This window comes from Platalea leucorodia (genome assembly GCF_965183815.1).
Source record: "Platalea leucorodia genome assembly, chromosome: 4".
NCBI classification, from domain to species: domain Eukaryota; kingdom Metazoa; phylum Chordata; class Aves; order Pelecaniformes; family Threskiornithidae; genus Platalea; species Platalea leucorodia.
In genome coordinates this window covers 125,437,338-125,455,655 of record NC_138826.1, presented here as the reverse complement: position 1 = coordinate 125,455,655, position 18,318 = coordinate 125,437,338, and the positions used below count along the sequence as shown (strand labels likewise).

At 40.3% G+C, this 18,318-nt stretch overlaps 1 protein-coding gene across 3 annotated transcripts in view; it reads right to left on the bottom strand.

Annotated features, from left to right (window-relative positions):
- EXOC4 (exocyst complex component 4) overlaps positions 1-18,318 on the bottom strand; it is a 411,704-nt gene that overhangs the window by 360,066 nt on the left and 33,320 nt on the right. For all 3 annotated transcript variants that reach the window (XM_082310080.1, XM_082310081.1, XM_082310082.1), the window contains exons 4-5: positions 5,055-5,239; positions 2,728-2,837 (exon numbers count right to left, since the gene is read on the bottom strand). In XM_082310080.1, the coding sequence (XP_082166206.1) occupies positions 2,728-2,837; positions 5,055-5,239 (295 nt within the window). The remainder of the gene's footprint in view (positions 1-2,727; positions 2,838-5,054; positions 5,240-18,318) is intronic.

The window sequence follows — 18,318 nt, the reverse complement described above, 5'->3', positions numbered from 1 at the left end:
CCTAGAACCTTCATTCAAATACAGTACGAAATAACTGTTTATCAGGGAACATTAGGACAAGTGATTTTAAACACTATCAACATTGCATGAAGCAAATAATATTAGAACTTAATGATTTTCAGAAGTCTCAAACGGGTCAGAAACCACTTATCCAGCTATGCTCTAGGAATGCTAGTACCGCTTCTTGTTCTGCTATCACAAGTGATTAATAACACACCTTTTTCTCTTCTTACACATGCAAATGTTGCCTGGTATACTGTGGGGGGAACCACCAAAAAAAAGGAATAACCTAATAACCTAAAACCCGTGTTTTTATTTGAAAACACAGTCTCACTATTTGTATAAGAAGAAATGTCTGAATGGCCCAGGTAAGCAAATCCCAAACCTCAATATTCTACCTGGAGCTAATACATTAAATAGGGGTCCCACGGCCTATTCTAAGTAAAAGAAGGTAGAAAAGAACCTTGGCCTTATCTCTGCCAAAAAAATGGCATCGAACTAAGTATCTTGCACTTTGCTCCTTCCTTACAGAAGGGGCATCCTTCACATGCTGGTTTACCTTTCTATCTTAATGAACACCACTCGTGCTTTGTAGAAGGCATCTTCGGAAAGTTTACAAACATCGGTCAGATGGATAACCCAGGCTTACTTTCAATTCATTCTGGAGCAGTTTTATGAAAATCTGGAATTTAGATTTGGTTCCAGCTGCAGCAAGCCAAGCAGTTTTGTTACTTTGAAAGTGAAGTTGGGTATTTTTGGTTCTGCTCCTCAGAAGACTTCTGTAACCAACAACTGTGAGTCTACGTACCGGATGACACTGTTTATTCCTATATAACCTTGTTACCATACAAAGTCATAATCAGGGCGGGCAAGACTGTCACGGATGGTCACAGTCAGTTCAGTACAAGAACGATACGCTGAAAATCAGTGCAGTAAACGTGAACTGGACTCTGTTGAAGGAAGAGGGCAGTACATAAATGGGCACACTGGGGTCACTGCTGATGGAGCCCTGGGCTCTGAAAATGCAGGATGCCTTTGGGACTTTGCTTTACAGATGGCATTGTAGTACTCCAGCATGAACACTAAAAATGCGTTTCTCTTCACAAACAGGTTTACACTGGCTACAGCTAGGGAAAAAAAAACTTCTTGGCCAGCTTTGGATAATAACAAACGTCTTACCAATCTCAGCAGATGCGACGACGATTGGCTAGGCTCTGTAAGTCTTCAAAGGTGACAAGTGTCAACAAAATGCTTTTCAGAGCATATTTAAGGTTAATATTACACTAGCAATAAAAAAACAACTAAGGAAGACACCAAAGGTACTGAAAGGACAGGGCTTCCATTCTTCAGTAGGTACATCCCCTACTGTCTATTCCCCATCATAAGGCGTGACGGGAGATCTCTATCAGCTCCATAACTTCACACTTTTTTTTTCTCCTTACTATAGAAAGGACTAATATTTCAGGTAGAAAATAATGGCAGACATTATACAACTAACTCACTGAAAAGGAAGCAGGTTAACATTTCCAGTGGTGAGACTGGGATTCAGGTTTTTGTGGCTTATTTCCTCAGCTCCCCAAAACCATGTGATCTTCAGCAAGAAACTGAACTGAACTTCTCACTGATCACAGGGACAGAATAGGAATTCTAAGTTTTTTCCCCAGAATTTTCACACAGTTCTTCTTTTCCAGGTTTCCACGACCAAGCTGCAGTTTGCAGCTCTGAAAGTTTGCATTGGCATGTCCCAAGTGACTCCTCACAAACCCCCACTATGCAGAAATACAGCCTCAGGCTCTGAGAGACTAGCCAGCCCTACAGGAGCAGGGCTAAATAACAAAAGCCCCTACAAAAGCAAAAGATAAAAATGATCAAACAGAAGAGTCTAGGAGCAAGCATGACAAGGAAAACCAGAAACAGGCAGACAAAAATAAGGACAAAAGAATTAATAAGGATGAGAAGAGAAGGAAAGATTCTCTGCATTTGAGGAATACTGAAACAGTCAAGTTTTGAAAGGAAGGTGGGGAGAGATGTAGGTCACTTCTGTATGAGTCGTTTTATTCGTTTGTTAAACAAGGACAACCCCACTTATTAATCTACTGAAATAATACCAGGATTAATTCCCCATCTGTGCAGCACTTTCAAAGCCTCATACAAAAGCGCCAATGAAACTGCGTGTTTTGCTCAGTGTTGTTGTAGTAACAGGCATACAAAGACCACCACCCGATTATTCCTGCGCATAGACAGAGCTTTACTCAAAGTTACAAAGTTCCCACAAGGAAAAGCTTTGACCTTTTGGCTCCAACACAGCAAAAAAACTTCTGCAACATCTACACATACCTGCCTGCCTACGTTAAATAACGTAAAGGGGACCTCTATGCAAACTGAACTGACTGCAAATATCTCTTCTGCCCAAGCTAGCAAGAACACGATCAAGATCAGAACAGGCACAGAAAACCAAGTGTATTTAATTGAAGCTGATGCGGAGGGAGGAGCAGGGAAGGATGATTTGCCAAAAGAAAAATGCAGATATGGCCAAGTTCTGCCCCTGGACACACCACTCACTCATTTCATGACGTTGCACAAATCACTTCCTAACTTTTTGTCTCAGGAGCTCCCATCAGCAGCTATCCACGAAGAGGGGATGATATGCCTACTACTACTCCTGTAAAATCAGCTCAAGATCTACAAATTTATTCTGTGAGGAGTGCGTGTGGCTTAAATACTCACTGCTGGAGCTTCCAGGAGTACTGAACTGGGAAGTTTCCAGGAACTTGCGAGGTGTAGACAAGTTAGTAACATCCATAAGAGGTACAGCAGAGGCATCTTTCACAAGTGAACTATGTGAGGGGAAAGAATTAAAGCAAACAGTTTACTTTTATTTACAATCTTACTTCACAAAATAATCCATTTATTTCTTAAATTTGTAAGCTTAAGTTCACAACAAATAATCCATTTATTTCTTAAATTTGTAAGCTTAAGCACTAGATATACATAACACACAGGTTTGATACAAGAGGTTTACAAAACCTAACTTAAAGCACAAATCCACAGATGAATACAAGCAGGTGTCTATATATCCCCATTTGAGTGAAAAGGGAAAAAGCCCAAGAAGCAATGATGAGGGAACACTGTCATACCAAAGACAAAATTTGGTATCCCAGGGCCTCTCTGAATTTAGCAGCACTCTAGACCTGTCTGACTGGTCACAGCAACACAATCAGGACACAGGCACATTGGAGCTTGCCATAGCACGTGTTTACTTCCCAACAGACACATTCGCCTCCAGCACAATTAACTACTGCTAGCGTCATGGTAAATTAACATGGAATTGTTAAGAACTTTCTGGAAAACTAGATATTGAGGAGAAGCCATTTCCATGGCTTCTGTCAACTGCTTAACCCTTCAAGCTTTTCTAGTTCCCACCAGAAACCTCCACCCATTTTCCTCCCCTTCAAACTCCTGTTCTGTGCACACCTACATGCATCCCTCTCCAAATGAACTTTCTTACTCAGAAAGGACAGACTTTCTATTTGGTCATTTTCATAATACATTCTCATAGTATTATTTGCCAAAAATGTGTCATGCTGCCCCAGCTGCCTAATGAAAGGCATGAAGATGGATGTGGCAGGGGAACACAAGCAAGAAATCATTTTTAAGAGAAAGAAATGGAGAAGGCTCCCATAATGGAGTTCAGTATGTTCCCTTAGAGGTCAAAATGCTTACAGAAACCTGCGAAGACAAGAGCTAAGCTTACTATCCTGCCTAAGAACCACTTATACTCCTTATACACCTACGATGCCATACTTACAGGATTAGCTATGCATTCCAGCTTAGCAATGTTAGATAGAACGCACTTAAAACCAATACAAGAAACATTATAAACATGATTGCATCCTGGTCAACAGCCAGTCTAGGGCAGCACACTAAAACAAAGCAACAAGACTGTCCTTGATGCAAGAGTTCATGTTATCAAATATCAATGATGTGCAACGGGGAATGTGAAAAAAGATAGAAAACAAGAAAAAGATAAGGGTCCCTGTAGCAGTCGTACAAAACTGCAGTTAATTAGCAGTTGCATAGTCTGGATACACCAAAGCTTTGTGTCTGTTTTTAATTAACAAGATGAGTAAGGAAGAGACTGATGACTTGCTAGCAACCCTCCTTCCTAGAAATTTCAACTTCAATCAATCCTTTATTTCATAAATTCATTTAATGTAACTTTCTCTCCTCTTATTTTTGGTAGGCATTTTTTATTCCTTCTCATTATAAAACGCTAATTTATTCTTTTCTCTGCATCTTTATCATATGCTGGCTCCCCTTTTGCTCCCCGCCCCTGTTTATTACATCTCCTACTCTACAAAAGGTATCTTCCAATACTGTGTCTCTCTTTTCTAGCCACTATCTTTCTTCCTTCCCTCCCAACAACTCTATTGCCCTCAAACTTAGAATTCGCAAAATTAGGAAAAAATAGTGAGGCACCTACACTTAAGCTGAATTTTCACCAATCAGAGGCACCAACCAGGTAAGAAGTTTCAACACCTTTACAACACCTTAGACAACACCAAGACATTGCTCAGGCACTTCAATATTGCAGCCTCTGGCCGGTAACCTTACGGTTAGCTGGGAGTCTTTTAAACCTTGGATGTTTGCTAGAAAAGATGAGCAATTTTTCCCTGTATTCTTCCCTTTGCCTGACCTGAGCCTCGTGATCACGACATTTGTAGGAAAGGTGTACGCATCAGAGAAGGAAAAGAATGCTAGAAGGAATCGACCTCATCGTAATTCTGTGGGAAGCAGCAAAAACCCAACAGAATCACTAAGCAGAAGTGAAAGAACAAGAACAGACTGTTCACAGGCTCAAAGGTGCATCAACAGATTTGGAATTTTTCTGCTCCCCACAGCCATAAGCATGAGAAATTTGCTTGCTAAAAACGAAGGGTTGAGGTGTAAGTGGATGGCACTCTCCCAAGAAACTTTCTACTTATGAAAGGGAGAAACGCTGTCTTCTTCCCTCCCAGACCCACTGCCCTCGGTTAGATTCGCACCAAACCCACCTTATTCTCCCTTTCTCCTTGTTGCGTTGTCCTACTCGGTTAGTTGATTTGATGTAAAGATGACGGTGTAATTCATCTATCAGGACTAAGTGCATGTTCATCTTCTTACTGTGGAGCTCCAGTCTCAGATCACTCAATCCCTCCACCTGAAGAAGGGGACCCTCCAGGGAGTCCACCGCTGACACCTGGAAGGAGAACACATGACAACTTTTCAAGGTCAATTCATTCATGTCTCTGGATTTTTTCTTTAATTAGGGGAGTGTCCGAATACCATGATGATTCTATCCATAAACCCTTTTAAAGCAGAAAACGTTTAAGTGGTATTTCTTTATTTGTATTCCTAAAAGAATATTCCATATATATAAAAAGGGTCCAATATCCAAACAACTGAGACTTAATGAGCAGTCTTCAAATATTTTGAGCATATGTATAAAACAAGCTAGTTAAAACACAGTTTGTTAAATAAAAATCAAAGCACAGTTTATCACAAAATAAGAGGATTATCAAGTAGAAAAGTGTTAGAAAAAGATACTGACAATGATGTTTGATTGTCTTTATTCTTTTCATTACAGAAACACCAACAAAACATTATTACCAATTCTGTAAACGGGGAGAAAAAGGCTTAAACTTTATTTGACTAAAGTGATGTCATAACATAGGTGAAAAAGCTTAGGAGGCCTCATCTTCTAGCCTGCATTGCTGCTATGTCATGTAACCACACAATTAAATAAACGTAGCCATCAGATCAATGAAAGCTATTGCTAGTTCAAAGGTACTTTTGAACTCTAAAGAGTGTGGGGTTTCTTTAATGCTCGATTATTAAGGCTCAAATTAAGGAAAATAACTTTATACAAGCAAGGGAGTAACAGACAGGGACCCAGACATGCAGTAATGTACACAGGCCATAGGTAACACTTCTCTGCTGATGCTCTTCAGCAGTGACCAGCTGACATCCCACGGGCACTAACCTGAGAAACCTAATTTCCATTTAAATCCTAAAAACAAACGTGGACAAAAGCCACCAGGAATGGCAAATCAGTGCATGAAAGCAACACCATCAATTTTTATCTCTCCCTGTTTACTTGTTTTTCTAACTATTTAACAGAGCAGTTACCTCCACAGTTACTAAAAAAAAAAAAAAAAAAAAAAAAAGGAGAAAAAAATAACAGCATCCCTCTGCAGTTTCCAAAATCCCAATGCTGATGTTGTAAGAAAGTAGAAATAGCATGTTTTTTCATACAGAGATTTAAAATCTAAAACAACAACAAAAAAATCATTGCCTAATAAAAATAAAATCATTCCCAATCATCCCTACACACCTAAGACTGGTACACGCAACCACTCCCTAATAACTGAAGATACCATTAGTGAAACAAGACATTTACTTGCACTTCAGGATTTAAGTTTATAGCAAACCTGTCAGCTAAACATTAAAAATGAAAAGCAAGGTGGTACAGTAAGTAGACAGCCAAGCTAAGGTCTGGTCCCCTAATACCAGCAAACGCTGTTACCCTTTGTGCGTACCAGTCTTAGGTACTAGTAAAAATTAACTATACTGAAAGAACATCTATCAACAGTGTACTACTTTGCTTGCCTCCAAGTCAAGAATGTCCCTGAAACAGCTTTGGGGCCCTCGGGCTCTTTAAATTAAGAGCAGTTTCTACGAGGAAGCTGCACTTTTTCCTTTCCTCCTGAAAAAAAATTTGCCAATAAGTCCCTAACTAGGAAACTCTTTTCTCTGCATGGGTGATGACAGCCTGCACTTGCTGCCAGTCTTTAGGATAAAGCTCAGTCTTGAGACAGAATTTGTGTCAGTATTAATCACAGAGGACTAAACAGGCTCCTCCTAAGCCCACCAACACTGCAACTTCAACAGCATTCACGGGGTTCCTATCACTGGACACAAAGCACTATCCATCCTATTTTTTCCCAATATCTATTTGTGAACAGTTATGGAAATTTGGCCATAACACATCACAAAACCACACCGCAGATGAAGCAAAAAACCAAATTTGCTTCTCCCCAAAAAAAGCTGACGTGCCAGAGTACATACAAATAGAAAAGGCTCAGCAGGCATGCAGACACAGCCTGGAAACCTTTGGCAGAAGCGTAAGCGCTAATTTTTATCTCCTTCCTTTGGCAGGTAGAGACGTACCCCAAATTTCCCAATTCCAAAGGCGTTTTAACCCCCCCAGTCACTTCGGGGGAGCTGCAGGCATTCATCACTGCCCTGAAAGCTGTCAGCAATTTCACCAAAGCAAGAACAAGATCAGGAGCAACATTTGTCAAACTGAGAAGCTGAGAGATGAAAATGCAGTGAGGGAAGAACTGAAAGCGAGCAGGAAAATGACATTAAAAAGGTTCCAAGACATCCAGGAAAAGTATTATCTAAAACACAAGCAACAAAAACGTAAAGCTTTCCACTCAGATCGTTCGGCTCTATTTTTATCTTCCCAGTTCCTAAAAAGTTGGTTATTCCCAAAGCTAATTATTAAGACCAACATACAGCTCTCAAAACAAATGGAGAACTTTTGAGAAACAAATGGAACAGTCAATTGTTTATTGTACTTAAAACAAACGAAAAAAACCAAACACAAACCCACGCAAACCTAAAACCCCATATCGTTACGCACTGAACTTTCCTCTGGAAAAAGCTGCTTTTTTTTTTTTTGGTGGGGTTTGTCGGGTGTTTTTTTGATGGCATTTCTGACACTTCATATTTGCAGTCAGACACGCTGGAATTTACGTCCTTGATAAATGCCGCTTTCCCAGTGGTTGAACTCTACAGGTAAATAACACAGGCAAGTTTCAACATCATGCACACTTGGAGCCCTTTAACTTAAGGCAGCCCCACTCCAGTAAAGCCTCACTTAACCACCGTTTTCCGATATTTCATTTCCCATTACCACCAATTATCAAGACAGAGCGCAAGAGAAGAGCTTTAATGTTCAGAAGAGTGTGTGTCTGGAAAGTAGCTAGGGGCTCAATCCAAGTTCATGGAAGTCAAGGCAAAGGCTCCAATTGGTTTAGGTGGCAACAAGTATAAACGTTATGTTAATAAGAAAAAGAAACCAAACATTTTTCCCATTGGTAGTTTTACTTACAGAAAGATAAGATTTAAGTCCTGGCAACAAACAAGCTATAAAGCAGCACCTCAGATTATAGTTCAGAATACAAATTATAAGATTAAAACATTTGTCTAATTTGTGTGCTGGATAACCTACCACAGAACGGTAGCATAAGCAACTAAAATGATGCAAAGATGTCAACAAAGAAAGCACAGAATTAAAAATACACTGCAGATAGATCTAACAACGGAACTGTTACAAGAAAAACCTTGACAAGCTTGTGTTTCACCTTACTATCCCGGGAAGGATCAGTTCTTAAAACTCATTTTCAGCAAATAACCACACTGTCATCACAACGGCTTTGCTCTCCAGAAGCAGGGAGATTAAGAGTTACAGAGATGGATGGAAAGGAAGGAGAAGCAGAAAGCGAATAGGACGAGCAGTAATAATGACAAGAGCTCCGCTGAATACTTGGAAACACAAGCAGAAGTAGTTTACAGTTGGCTTTATTTGAAGTCCAAGTATCCATCTGGGCCATGCTAACAAGATGGTCAACTACCTTGAGAAACAGCGAGGCTATAAAGGGACTTGGAAAATCACCACGGTGGGTCAGCCGGGAGCACAGCCAAGGCCACGTGCAGCCTAGAAAAATAAGGTGAGCACTGAGAGCAAGACTAGAAAGAAATAAGACTTTTTAAACTGAATTCATAACGGGCACTATGTCTATCATTGCCAAAGTTGAGATCAAGACCAGAATTTTATGCCCCCGCTCAGCTAGTAACACACCATCACTTGCATTATGCAAGAGACCCCAAATGTATGATAAAAATACTTCCAACTTTGAGGATCCTCGAGATTTATTTACTGGTGTGTCATCAACTCATCACTCAACTTGGGCATATCATTTCAGCTAGTTGTTCTTAACCTTTCTCATTTCAAACCCTGATATGCAAAAGGAGCTCGATGAGTGGGAGACAGGCTGCACAAAGCACTCACAGGTCAGAGTAACACAAATACTGCTCTGCAAGCAAGTACTGCTGTTCCGCAAGTTAGGAGCGATTCCTCCAGTTAGAGACCTTCATTTAGGAGAAAAGCCCTCATTTTTGGATTTCTGTTTGTTATTGTGGATGCCCCTACCTCTGCTTACGGTACAAAGAACAAATCAAGAAAAAGGTGTGTTCTAGAAGGAAACCTACGTGTTGGGGGTTGAATGTATTTATATTGCTAGCACAAACATAAAAAGCTTTTCACATTTTAAAAGGCAACTGTCTCCCTCCTTCTTGAATACTAAACTGTAAAAAAAAAAAAAAAAAAAGGGATTTTATATTTAAATTGTATCTATTATTTTTCCACTCATTTATTACAAAGTTATCTGGAGTCCTCAGACAGACAGAAGCCCTTCACTTCTAATTATTTGTATCGCTTATTAGGATTTTAATTTTATTACTTTGAAGAATAGAAAAACCTTACAAGCTACAATATTTCCACATCGGTCTTAATATTTTCAGTACATTACAGCAAGTTTTGAATTTTTTCAGTTCACCAGCAGTGTTTTGAAAGCTCACTTCAAAAGAAGCAGTGCTGGGAAATTAAAACAACTCTGTATTTAGAGAGGTAGCATAAACCATCCTCTTGTCCATCGCTAGAACGACCCAGCTCCTCTGGTCGCTGTCTTCTACCACATTCATCTCTGCTTTACAGAGCTTGTTGTACATCAAAATTAAAAGGCATTTGAGCCATCTTATACGGCACCTACCATTAAGGATAACGATGAGGCCGAAGGCTATCCACATCTACCAAAGAGCGATCTCAAATACACAACCGCGCAATCCCCGGATACTAGGATGAGAAATTGTAGGAGCTCAGAAGCAGCTCAGAAGCACGCTGTGGTCATTGAGTAAACACTGACATGTAATGGCAGCAAGAATAGACTTCAACATCTTCTACCAGAGCAAGTCCAAGAACTCTGGAAGTCAGGAGTCAGCATTCATAGCACTGCTAGAATAATACACTGGTCCGGCTTGGGAAGGACCTCCGGAGGCTTCCAGTCCAACCTCCTGCTCAAAGCAGGGCTAACTTCAACGTTACATCAGGCTCAGGGCCTCCAGTCAAGGTCTCTCTGGTCTCTTGCTTCTGGTGTTTAACCCCTCTCATGGGGAAGAAGTTTCTCTTTATGTTCAGCCAGTTTCTCCCACAGAAGTTGTTGATGGTTGCCTCTCGTTCGTTCGCTCTGCACTTCTGAGAGAAGCCTGGCTCCATTTTTCCTCTAACCCTTTCAGATGGTCACAGACAGCAAAAAACCCCACTCTTTTCTGCAGGCTGAACAAACCAAACTACTGCAGCATCTCCTTATATGTTGCGTGCTCCTAATCCCCAACCACACCTCCCATACATTTGCTTTCCCATATGAGAAGAGGTATGGGCCTTTCTTGTAGAGGGACCCCAAACGGGACGTGGTACTCCAGACGCAGCCTCACAAGTGCACAGTCCCTGGCCTTGATCTGCTGCTATGATCCTGCACATATAGGAGCGGGACATCCAAATAACAGGACACAGTGTGATTCGGCACAATTTGGTGTTATCCAAAAAGTCCACGAGGGAACCGAACCTTGTTTTCCCTGCCATTGCCACCCCGCACATACACTGAACTGAGGGGGTAATTAATACACACACCCCTGCTTTTTGCTCTTTATCCTCGCTGTGGTAAGCGTGTTGGATAATGAAGATTAAAGATGCTATAAAACATGCAACAGTATCAGATATAATTATATTTTCTCCCCTTTCTTTTCTCCCCTCAGCTTAGACTAGTTTTCCCAAGTAGTTACCTGGTTTTTAATACTCCTGCTACTTACTGTGTGCTATTCAGACTAACAAAAGGACTAATAAATGTAGAATTGTATATAGAGGGGAAGAGTTATCACCACGAGACTGGTTAAGACTGATAATGGAATAGCAGCCTTTTTCAGAGAACCTGAAAATTAGATGCATAGAAGAGAACTACAAGTGGTTGAAGGGTCCAGAAAAAACACTGGAGGGTCCTTCAAGCCTCTTCTTACACCCACCTGGCTTAGCTAAATAGAAATGAATAAGTGATTATTTTTTTGTTTCTGAGGGTGGGAGGCTGGGAATAGATAATGGCATTGCGTTGGAGTACCTGGACACAAAGATAATTACAGGTAAGAGAGCTTCCCAACATTTTTCTTTTGGCACGGGTTGGGGTGCAGAGAGGAGCTACAGCAAGAGAAAACAGCTGGAAGGTGAATCAACAGACAAACATCTTCTTGTTCTTCTTTAAAAAGCTGATTTACCATGAGCAAATAGTACCAAAAGAAATGGTACATAATCCCCACCACCACTTTCTTTCTTTCTTTTTTTTTTTTTTTAAACTCTGAAAGAAGTCTGTCTCTCCCATTGAAAGCCATACTTAAATAAATACAAAATAACTGTATTTAGTCAAATAATAATAAAATATTGGCCTGGATTACATAGAATTTGGTTTAGATAATCTGATAGTTATTTCCGATGTTAAAATCTACTTATCTACATCTACTTATTATTATACTTACTATTTCCTACAATAAGTAGTTGTGACCCTTTAGAAAATAAGGATCAATGAAATAAGTCTGAAAAAAGAGCTCTGCTTTGTATGAGCTAAAAATCACAAGTTTATAGAAAATAACTGTGGCACCAGAACCATTACCCAGCTTGTTTAAAGGTCACAGTCAGTTTATAGTAGTGCTTAATTGCCTTAAAAAGAAAATGTAACTAAACATTTGCCTATCATAACAGCCAATTTGGACGGTTTTCATTTAGCGTTTTACAACAAACTAGAACCTAAGTACTAGCAAGATATTTGTTAAAATTCTTCTTTCTTTCCTGACTTTAGCCAATGTTTTCCAATCTGCTTGCAGTTAAACCTCCATATTCCCTTAAAAGGTTTTTCAACAGTATTTTAGTTTTCCAAAAAGCATTGTAAAATAGATGTGAAAAGAGAGGATTTTTTTTTTTTTTTTTTTTCTTTTAATTCTAGACCTCCACAATCCTGGAAGTCTATGAGCAGAGATAAAATGAAAGTCCTCAACTATGAGCTTCTTCGGAGGGGCGGGGGGGGGGGGAACCAACAAAAAACCCCCAAAAACAAACAGAAAAATGGTTGTTCAAACTAGAAAACTAAATGCTTTCCATCTGGGATACCAGCCTATTCTGAGTTCAGAGAACAGCTATGAAAACAAGAACAAACAGCTGAGAAAGGTTAAAAGAAAACAACGTCGTAGGTCACAATTTGAAGGAAAAAAAAAAGTCAAGTCATACACAAACACAGTATGACAAAAGGAAAAAAGCTGAACCCTCTGAATAAAACAGCAAATAAATAACAGTAACCTAGAAGGTTTCAGCTGCCTTGCTGGATGAATAAAGACAATGCTGACATTTAAAAGGAGGAGAATTGATCTACTGCTTTTACAAGGAACTCGCTTTCAAAAGGTACAGGAAAGGAAAATTACTAAAATATGGCTTAAATGTGTGTAGCCAGATCTAAACAAGCAGTTCAGTGAATTCAATTTACACCTGACCTGCATGGGATAAGGTTCTGCCCTGAAAAGTTTGCTTAAGAAACAGGAAGGTACTCACACTCCAGCCGTTGGGATTTTGCACCGGGCAAAAAGGCAGAATACCTACAAATGATGGTCTCTATTCAAAGAATTTAACACGTGATAAATTTAAGAGCAGATGGTGCATTAGAGAACTGATCCTCCAACCTTCTAACACCACAAATGTATCTAAAGGATGCTGAATTACACGTGACGAGGAATTCTCCAGTGGGTTGTTCTGGTTTGAGGTAGCACATGGCACCCCTGTTCCAAGATATTTAAAGAAACCAGCAACTGCAAGCGGCTGGAGACACGCTCGTGGAGGGGGACCACTCTGAGGGACAGTGGCATGGGGGTGACCCATGCTGGAGCAGGGACACCCTCAAAGGAACTGCAGTTTGTGGGTGACCCGCGTCGGAGCAGGCACTCTACGGAAAAGTGTAGCAGAGGAAAACCTGAAGAACCAAAGTGCTGCAGTGGAAACCAGTAAGAAGCAGAGTAGCAGAGAGAAACCCTTCCAGATGACACCGACTTTCTGTGCCACCCATCGTCCCATCAGAACTGCGACAGATTGAGCATAAGCCGTGGAAAAAATAAGTTGAGAAAAGGGAGGGAGTAAAGGTGTTGGACTTAAATTGCACCTGGAAAAGAGTGAGAAAACATGTTTACTTAAGTGCTTTTGATTGTGTTCTCTTTTTCCCACCTCAAAACTCACATCACTGATCAGAAGTTTGTGTTAACTAGCAATAAATTAAGCAAGAGTTCCCAAAATCGAGGCTGTTTTGCCTGCAAAATTCCCACGTTTTCCATGGATGATGGAGAGAATCACAGTATCGCAGAATGGTTGAGGTTGGCAGGGACCTCGGGAGGTCATCTCGTCCAACCCTTCTGCTCAGGCAGGGCCACCCAGAGATGGTTGCCCAGGACCGTGTCCAGATGGCTTTTGAATTATCTCCAAGGATGGAGACTCCACAGCCTCCCTGGGCAACCTGTGCCAGTGCTCGGTCACCCTCACAGTAGAAAAGGGTTTCCTGGTGTTCGGAGGGAACCTCCTGTCCTTCAGTCTGTGCCCATTGCCTCTGCTCCTGGCACTGGGCACCACAGAACAGAGCCCGGCTCCGTCCTCTTGGCGCCCTCCCTTCAGCTATCTGTACGCATTGTTAAGACCCGCCTTGAGCCTTCTCTTCTCCAGGCTGAGCAGTCCCAGCTCTCTCAAGCCTTTCCTCACAGGACAGATGCTCCAGTCCCTTCATCATCCTTGTGGAAGGGGCTAACACCCAGAAAGCAGAAGACTGTTGAGTACTTTGAGCCTCCACTGCTGGAAACACATAATGAGTAACTGATTAAGCCTGCTTTTAAACTCCATTTATATTTTTTAATTAGAAACTTGACGTAAGTCTTATCAAGCAAGCCTGTATTTCATCTGTAAATTTGTTCACTATTTTGATTGCAAGGTGAATCAAGATGAAGCTGAAAAGTTGCTGCCTTTGAGGGTGAGACATCCAAATAACGGGACACATGGAAAACTTGCAGCCAAGCTGGACTTAAGAAATCCAAAGACTGGGAATTGTCTGCTACAGGCCAGTGTACAGCATAGTGTGAACCGGTATAAAGACAAACCGGTGAACATGAGGTAGCTAAGATGACCCTGAACTTAAAGAACACCCAAGTGGTCCTAAAGCAGGGAGACTTTAGCTAAAAAGCATGGAAAATATGAAAAGCACACAGATCAAAGATAGCTATTCCTGACTGTCGCTGCCTCCTTCCCCTTAAAAACAGGAGAAGGAGGAAAGGTCCACTGGATGTGAGGATTAACGTGTAGCTATAAAACACTGACGATGAACAGTACCGAATGTTGATTAACATACTGGATGTTAAGATGATGGAAGAAATTGCTACCAATTTTGTTCACCTTTAAACAGCCTTGTAAGAATTAGCAAGCTAAAAGTAAGCAAAGGGCTATGAAAGACTGAGGACTAAAGAAGATGATTCCTCTGCAATATTTTGGAAATAGCTGAGGTCACTCCCCTCCTTGAGATAAAAGGATTTGCTGACCAAATGATGCCGAAAGGGGGAGACTGATGCAGATGACTGAAGCAGAACGGGGGAGTTTGAAAGATTAGTTTCAAAGATTCTGAGCTACATACACAAAAAAGCGCTCAGGTTGCAAGAAAACAGCTCATCCCGAGATAAGCAGTCAGTGTAAGCTTATTTGATGGGGGAAGGACACGGAAAATGTACATATAGGAACAGGGTAAAAGGGATCTTTTTGTTTGTGGGGTTTGTTTTCTCTTAAACGTAGCACCTTATATTAAAATTCCCACCAGTACAGACATCACCATTACTGAAATGCAACCACTTCTACAAAAGGAGGCAAGAAGCAGCCGGCGTATGGCACGGTGCCCAGCGGTAAGAAAGTATATATGGAGGCTAAGGAGTAATACAATTCTTTTTTAATGCCTTATCAGAGCAGAAGAGTGTTTTCCAGAAAATCAAATTCCACCAAGCCAAACTCCACAATTTTGCTTTCTAAATCGATCATCCCATCCAGTCTTACCTTTTTTTTTTTTTTCTTTCTCCCCGCCTAAAAGAAATTTCAATGTTATCAGTTACAAGCACGGAGGAGGTCTATTAGATGACACAGACATTTCCCTGCCACTATAGTACTGCCTTAATTATGTTGTATTTTACAGAAGTTACTTTTCTATCTCTTGCTGATAAGACTAATGCTCCTACTTTACAAAAACGTCAAAGCAAACCTGTTATAACCACGTTAACACAAAGCGCAGGTGTCCTTTATTTTTCTTCAGTGTTTAAACGGCAATGACCCAACCTAATTTATTGTTTTCCTCTACAAACTTTAAAATATTTATAAAATTACATTCCTCACTTGCTGTCGTTTACTCCAGCTACATAAATTTAATTCTTTCGAATTTGCCTTAGTCCTGTCACCCATCAATCATTCGACTTCCTCCTCCACTCACCACAATTCATCAATGTCTTTCTAGTAATAAAGTGCTGAAACCGAGAGCAGTGCTCAAGGAACAGAGCGGCTAAAAACCACGAGAGGATTATCCAACTGCTCCCTTGGACTTGACCACAACACATGAGCAATTTCAACAACAGTACGGTCAAATGACTTCCCTGAAATGGGAAAGTCAGAGTATGTCTTGGCATCACAGAATTGCCTGAGACTTTTTCCATTAGAGTGACAACTCGATGGAAATGGGACATGTATTGCCCCTGTACCTGTGATAGCTGGGTGCCTCGAATCCTCAGTAGCTCCTGGGCAATAAGATTAAATTAGGAAATCAAAGATTCAGTATCATCTACATGAAGCACGTCAGACAGCTCAGCTACAGAACGCGTTGCCAAAGGATGGCGTTGAAGCTAAAAGCTTAAATTGGTGCAAAAAGTGACAGGGACAAATTCAAGGAAGAAACAGCTATTGAGTGCGATTCAACACAAAAGACAACCAGCTTTTCCATCAAAAGCCGCATATTGCCAGGTGCTGGAAGCTCACGGAGTGTTTTGGGAAAGGATTGCTATTGCTTGCCTCGTCCTCGCTCTCCCTTCTAAGCATCCTCTGCATCAGACACAGTATTGGCCTCAGACCACCTTTGGTCTGACCTTGTACAGATATCTATATTAAATCTCACTGGAGCACTGCCACGGTCTAGCAATACAGTTGTAGGTATTGTGAAGGCAGCAAAAATAATAAAAAAAGCTTTTCCTTCCACTTAGTATTTCCATACTTTTTTGTCTCTGATTTAATGCATCCTCATTTAGTCTTAATTGCCATTAAGCGTGTTTTTTCTCTGTCCCAAGTCTTCTCTCCATATGAATGATGTCTGGAACAATGGGGTCCTAATGCATTAAAGCAAAACATCAGGACTTTCCTTTTAACACAAACCTGCAGTTTCCCAAAATGATCCTCTTGCTGCCTTCAAGATGACATTTCAAGTCTTTTACAATCCCTGTGTCCCATCTCTCTGTTGTTAAAGGAATCTTTAACTCCTTTCAATTAGCTCTTCACCTCTTAATTTACTAACTTTTTTTTTTATTACAGAATTCATGAATTCACAAAAGGTAATATTAAACTGTACTGTAAGGCAACGAGTGCCTCCTTCTCAAACAGGCACACTGTCCATACATCTTCATTTATATGGAGCTGCTCGGCATGAGTCTTCCTCTAGGTCTACATGACAACGCTTCTTCTATCAAACCATTTTGAAAGCTACTTGGTAGCACTATGCCAACTTTACCAGACGTAAATCAGTTGACTTCAGTGGGAAACGTCTGGGCTAAAATTACCCCAAATGTTTTAAATGCTTTACTAAAAACTAGATTTACTACACCTTTTCACCCACCATTCTCTAGCTTTAAAGTTGCGTTTTAAAAATGCAATCAGATTTATCTAGATTATTTTATATTGTCCCATAACCTAATCTATCTTGAACGATTTCTCTTGGTGTTTTACTATGGGCAGAATTATGTCTGTACAATCCAGAGTTTAAAAAAGAATTCATGGAAAGACCAGTGATTACTGGAAAAACATCCGCTGTATTCAAAGATAAAGTGATAAAAGTGTAAACGTCTCACAGAATAAAGTCCATAACATACCTTAATAATAAAAATTACAAACACCACCAATGGCAAAGGAAGTATTAACTTGAAGGTATGAAATACTACCAGGTCCAGGAGCTAAAAAGGAAGCAAATGTAAACTAAACCACAAAACTGCCGAGCTGTTAGGAGAGCACTCCCAAGAAAGGATGCATCATTAAATGGCAAGAGCAATTGCCTTCAGCAAAGAACTTCTCATCACTGCATCTACATGATAATCAGAAAGGATTAAATTTAATGTTCAGAAATGCCCATTCCCAAAAGCATACATCATAACGTTATAGATGCCTCTCCCTTTCATTAAGGGCAGCGTCTGTCACGTAGCTGCAGCTTACTTGCGCCATAAAAAAATGCTAGACACCTCTTCTCCACCTTCATTACAGCATGTTTTCTTATTTAATAAACTTTCATGAGCTTAAATGAATGGTTGTTATTAGTAGAGCTAACAGCCACACGATAATACTCTAGAGAGATATCAATGCTTGTTGGTGCATTAACCAAGAGCGGAGGGGCTGAGGTCAAGCATGTGTCAATGCAAATGAAGCAGTATTAGGCACTAACAGTTTAATGCAATAGACTGTCTCAGATAATGGAAATTACAGGATAAAAAGAATGAGATAAAGTTATTGATAAGTATGCTAAGGGAAAAAAAATGATAAGATGTTTCAAAGGGAAAGAAACCCTCTACTTTCTAATGTCTTTAAACCTAGCCTAGCAAGTTTATTTAAAAAAAAAAAAAAAAAAAAAAATATCAGAAAACAGAATTTAAAAAGAAAAAAAAAAGAGAAGAAAGATACGGAAAAGAGGTGAAAAATGTTCTTAACGATACGTAGCACCAATGCTTCTCGCAGAATGAACTTAGAAGTATTCTACCAAACTTAATTCCTTAAGCTTTACAATGCTCTTCAAATGCAGGCAAATAATACTAATAAATCCTAACATCTGAGTAGAGGTACAGTATTTTAAATGAATGAGCAGCAGA